General features: G+C 34.2%; 1 protein-coding gene across 1 annotated transcript; it reads right to left on the minus strand.

The window, feature by feature from the left end:
* Positions 1-3,045: 3,045 nt before the first annotated feature.
* LOC143562395 (GATA transcription factor 19-like) lies at positions 3,046-4,454 on the minus strand. The gene is made up of 2 exons (XM_077050211.1): positions 4,209-4,454; positions 3,046-3,422 (listed from the first exon to the last, which is right to left on the minus strand). Exons 1-2 carry the CDS (start codon positions 4,410-4,412, stop codon positions 3,171-3,173), a joined length of 456 nt encoding a protein of 151 aa, XP_076906326.1. The 5' UTR covers positions 4,413-4,454; the 3' UTR covers positions 3,046-3,170.
* Between the last annotated feature and the right edge of the window lie 348 nt (positions 4,455-4,802).

Raw genomic sequence — 4,802 nt, forward strand, 5'->3', positions numbered from 1 at the left:
CTATTAGAGGTCTGATTAATTATGAAAGAGTGTAACAAATTCTCGTTGTTCAATTGTCTGAGAGTACTGTTCTGTCCCAAAGCATCTAAAACTTCTTGATGTTCCATTTTTTAAGGTTTATGTCAATGTTTAGGTATGCACACACACACACATGTATGTATATATGTATTTTCTTCAAATTACTTAAAATAAGAACCAGCAACTGCGTTTGAACCTCTAAAATTGGCACTTACCATATTAACTTAGTTCTCATATAAAGAAAATGATATACCGCTCCATAACAGTTGTCTAGATTTCAGTTCAACATGATCCATACATAAATTTCTTTCCTGTTATTCTGAGCCAAAGAAGAAAAACTTAAGGTAAGGGTAGAATGATTATTAAAGCAGGTGTTTCTTAAGGTATATCCATTATTAAGTAGTGTAAGGATGTTTTATGTTCGTAATAAATGTAATAAATCTACTATTGAGAAGTTTTTGTTTTATTTTATTTATTATTTTGACAACTAATAGAACAGTTGGCAGGAATTCACAAAAAAGGCCCAAATCTTTCACCATAAATAACAACAAATTATATCAAAAGGTTGAAGTTCATGTAGAAATATCGTTCAAGATTTGGCTGCACTCACAACGAAACCCTCTACGACCAAGTAGCAGCCTAGCAGGGCAAGAGAAGAAAAGAAAGAGGCATTTATAATTTGCATTGGAGGTATGTGAGTATGAGATGTCAATCTTCCAACCTAATTATTATATATCAGTTTCGTAAGATTGCAGCTGGATATACTTTTCCTATGATTCAACTTATGAGATTTTGTTATGGAACTTTGAAATTGACATATGTTAATTTTGACTTCTGAGCTTGTAACGGGTTGCTCCTCTTTCTTTTTATTTTTATTTTTTTTTCAGAGAAAGTATTAAGTTGTATGCACGCTATATCATATTTGACATGAATTCCGGTTAGGCGTGACGTACTTGTTTCCAATGATGAAATTCTGGAATTTTAAGTTGTTTAATGAGGAGCTCAACTTTGATAGCATCAGGAGCTTAGTTGTTGCTGATATTTTTTTTTCCTTCATGGGATGCCTTATGTTTTCTGTTTTACAAATTTATCTTTATAAGGGAGATTTGGAATTCTTTCATTGTCTGGGTCTTTCATAATTGGCAAGGCTGGGGAATATCATCGAGAGAAGGTGGAATGAGCATAACTTTATCTAGCACTGATGGTCGTGTGGTAGGCGAAGGACTATTCATTGCAGCCGGTCATGTTCGATTTTTGGTTTCGGTTTAGTATTGGTTTTTTAGTTTCGTAGTTTTAATAGGAACCGTGTGTTCATGAGCTGAGTTCATGAATACGACACATTTGACAATAGAGTTTTTCTTTGATGTGCTTAGTTGGGGTTCTAAAAAGGTCACGCGTGTAGGGGATTAATCGGAGATGAACGCAAAAACCTTAAGAGAGTCCGAACACGACCTGAACGTAAACTTACACCTAACGGACTTTGTTTGCTTAAAATTTAACTTTAGTTCAATGTTACAAAATAGTTATAGTGAACCGAACCCATACCGTCTGGTACAATACTTTTATACTACATACACGCCGCGAAGCTTGAGCTCACCGGCTGGTACAATATGAAATATATATAACCTTGATAAATTTCTAAATGCTTATACTTGATTCGGCACGTTTAACCAGTTTGCTTGACTTATTTTTTTCTTTGGAGTATGCATATTTCATGCAGCCCATTAACAAGCACATTTATTTTCTTATAACTGTACGTCATGTTTGTTCACGTTCATGAGCCGTTCATTTATACTAATAAAAAATGTACATAAACGAGCTCGCACAATAAAGCCCTTTTCTTTTAATCGCCCATGTTTAATCGTTTGTTCAGGTTGATTTGCACTACTAATGTCACATTTTCATGATTGATTTAAGAGATGTAACATCTCCATTTTTACCTTCATCTCAAGCTAATGTAAACATTTTTTTTTACATTAGCTAAACAAAGAATAGCGGCTTATGTTTTGCATTCTTATTATTTTCAATCCTGTTATTGAGATAAACCGCCAAAGCATAACTGGCACCTGTTTGAATCGCCAATATATGGCCATGCCTTGGTCTTGTATTCGTATAGAGTTTTGTTTTGGTGAGATTTTTATATTAAAAATAAGTTGTAGATCCGTTTGATGCACTCTTCCAATTATTATAGTGTAGACATTAATTTTTAAAAATTACCAACTGCAAGCAAGAATTTATTTTGTTTTACAAGCTTCTTTTTTAATACAAGATTTATTGCATACCCTTATTTTTTGTATCATAAACTAGACTGACTACAAATTTAGCTATACCAAATGCCGGTATCATATCGTACCAAAACCATACTGACTGAATCCCCCTTGTGTTCTCGCCGCAACGCGCGGACACTCTTACTAATTATTATAAATACAACAATAAAAAATCTCTAATCCTTAGGAAGAGGGGTAAACGACAGTCGCCCACGTTGACCCTCCACTTGGTTGGCCCTAACTAAGTAAATATACAAAACTAAAATTACGTTAGATTATTCACATTCAATCCATCAAAAAATGATAGTGAAATTTTTATAATGTAAGGGTATTAAAATCTCATTGATGTTAGCATAATTCACAAGTTAATTTGAATTGTTAGCTTAAAAGTCTGACTCAACTTTAGTTAAGCTGGTTTCATCTTGTTTAAATGTTTGATTAATTTTCTTTAAAGGTGAAACCTAAATCTAGAGAAGCGTCAACATATAATTTAAAATATAAAGTACAAATTTATGTTAAAATTTTCAATTAGTTGAAACCTAGACAACCAATTAAGCATCCATTTTCATATCAAAATACAAGACATTTAGTAGATTCATTTAAATAAGTGATTTTTGAATAATACAAAATCCAAATGATAAACGACATATATTAATAATAAATATTAAATATTTAAGGGATAAATATGGAGAGAAACAGAAAGAATAAGAAAAGCAAAAGATATTCAGTCTGGATTAAAATAAAGACTCCATATATTTACATATATTTGACTGACAAAGGCGATTAATAAAAGGAAAGCAAATAGAGTAGTAATTTCCATCTAAAGAATAGTAAATCCCACGTACGTCATCATCGTGGATCTCGACGTGGGCCTACTTGATATTTTTAATAACGTGTGAAATCATGCACAAGCCCTGCTCTGTCAGTCGCATTCAGACGCCACGACATCAACTTAGAATCTCTGTCGTCCACCTCATCAATAAACCTAAACTCGCCGCCGACCGTCCCCGGTGAGCAAAACGACGGCAGTTTATGCGTCGCCGCGGTTTGTGTGTTCCCGGTGGTATACCCTTCCACCACCGTCGCAGCCCTCCTCTCTTCCTTTTTGAACCGGATCCCACACGCGTTACACAGTGACTGCATGTCCATGTCCATAAACAAAAGTAAATGAATTTCATAAATTAGATTTCCATGTGTAACTTCATCTAGTAAAAGTTTGGTGAAAAAGTATATGAAGTTCGTTTACACAGTTGACTGCTGGTTACCAGTTCAAACTATTAAGAATCTTTGGATGAAAAATTAATATTACCAAATTGAATTCCCAAGTTTTGTTGTGTAACTTCTTGTGAAATTTCACTAATTTCCAGCATAACAGGCTCCCCAATATTATTAATTAGTTGAAACAACTAAGAATCTTTGGATACAATGTACCACCAAATAATTTCTTAGATTAGGTTTCCTTGTGTAACTTCATCTTGTAAACATAATTTCTGTTTTTACATGTTCTTTTCAAGTGTCTTGTTATTTTTTTTTTTTATAAAATCTTCTTTGTTCAAAAATATATATTATTAGAAAACTTTTGAATCGGTAGACGGTTTAGGATTCAGCTAAGTATATATAAACGATTTTCAAAAGTTGTCAACTTGTTATACTTGTTCTTTTAGTTAGTATAACTTATAATCAATCACATGTACGTAAAGTTGGGTAAAAAGTCTATGACATTTGTTTGAACCACTAATGAACTCCAAAACTAGCATCAGTTTGCTTAAATAGTTAGAAAACTGTTTAGAAGTTTAAAAAAAAAACTTTATAAATAGTTAAAGAAATCTTGAGTCGCCTACAAATCTATAAACTTTTGAGTATTCATAATTAGTTTAGCACACATCACAAAGAAGAAAAGTTAATTAAGTATATAATACATACCTTAGGGCCTCGGGGACCGTTCCTCCAAAGTGGAGTAGAAGTGGTGTGGCAGTTGGCACACCTCCGGGCAACGGCGGCTGGGTTGGCTACAGTTAAACCGCGGTAGTCGTCGGAGATCAACCGAGTGGAAGGTGTAGCCAACGAGAGAGTGCAATCAACGGTGGAGGAAGAATCATAAGGGCAGATGTGTTGATCGTAAGGCATGGTGAATATTGGAGAAAGAGTTGGATTGATGGCCACAATATGAGCATGGTGTGTGAATGGTGAAATGGTGAAGAGAGGGTGTGATATGATATTATTATTATTATTATATATATAATAAGAGGATGAAATAAGAGTCTAGAAGTTGCAGGTTGTCGTCAAAGGGCTACTGTTACTTACCAGTACTCGTCCTGTACGTATACGTGCGTGTATATAGTAAAACAACAGAGAGGAATAGTGGGTGGGACCCAACCCAAACTTAACACATACAAATGTAGATAAGGGGAGATCTAAAAATGGTACTCTATGGTAATGATGAGTGCAGTGGTACCACAAGTGTTAGCCATTTGTGTATGTGTACACGAGTACGAGTATGTGTGGGTGGTGGTTTAC

Source organism: Bidens hawaiensis, unplaced genomic scaffold, assembly GCF_021521415.1.
Source record: "Bidens hawaiensis isolate Kalapana, Puna unplaced genomic scaffold, B.hawaiensis_p1.1 tig00020955_1, whole genome shotgun sequence".
Lineage (NCBI taxonomy): Eukaryota > Viridiplantae > Streptophyta > Magnoliopsida > Asterales > Asteraceae > Bidens > Bidens hawaiensis.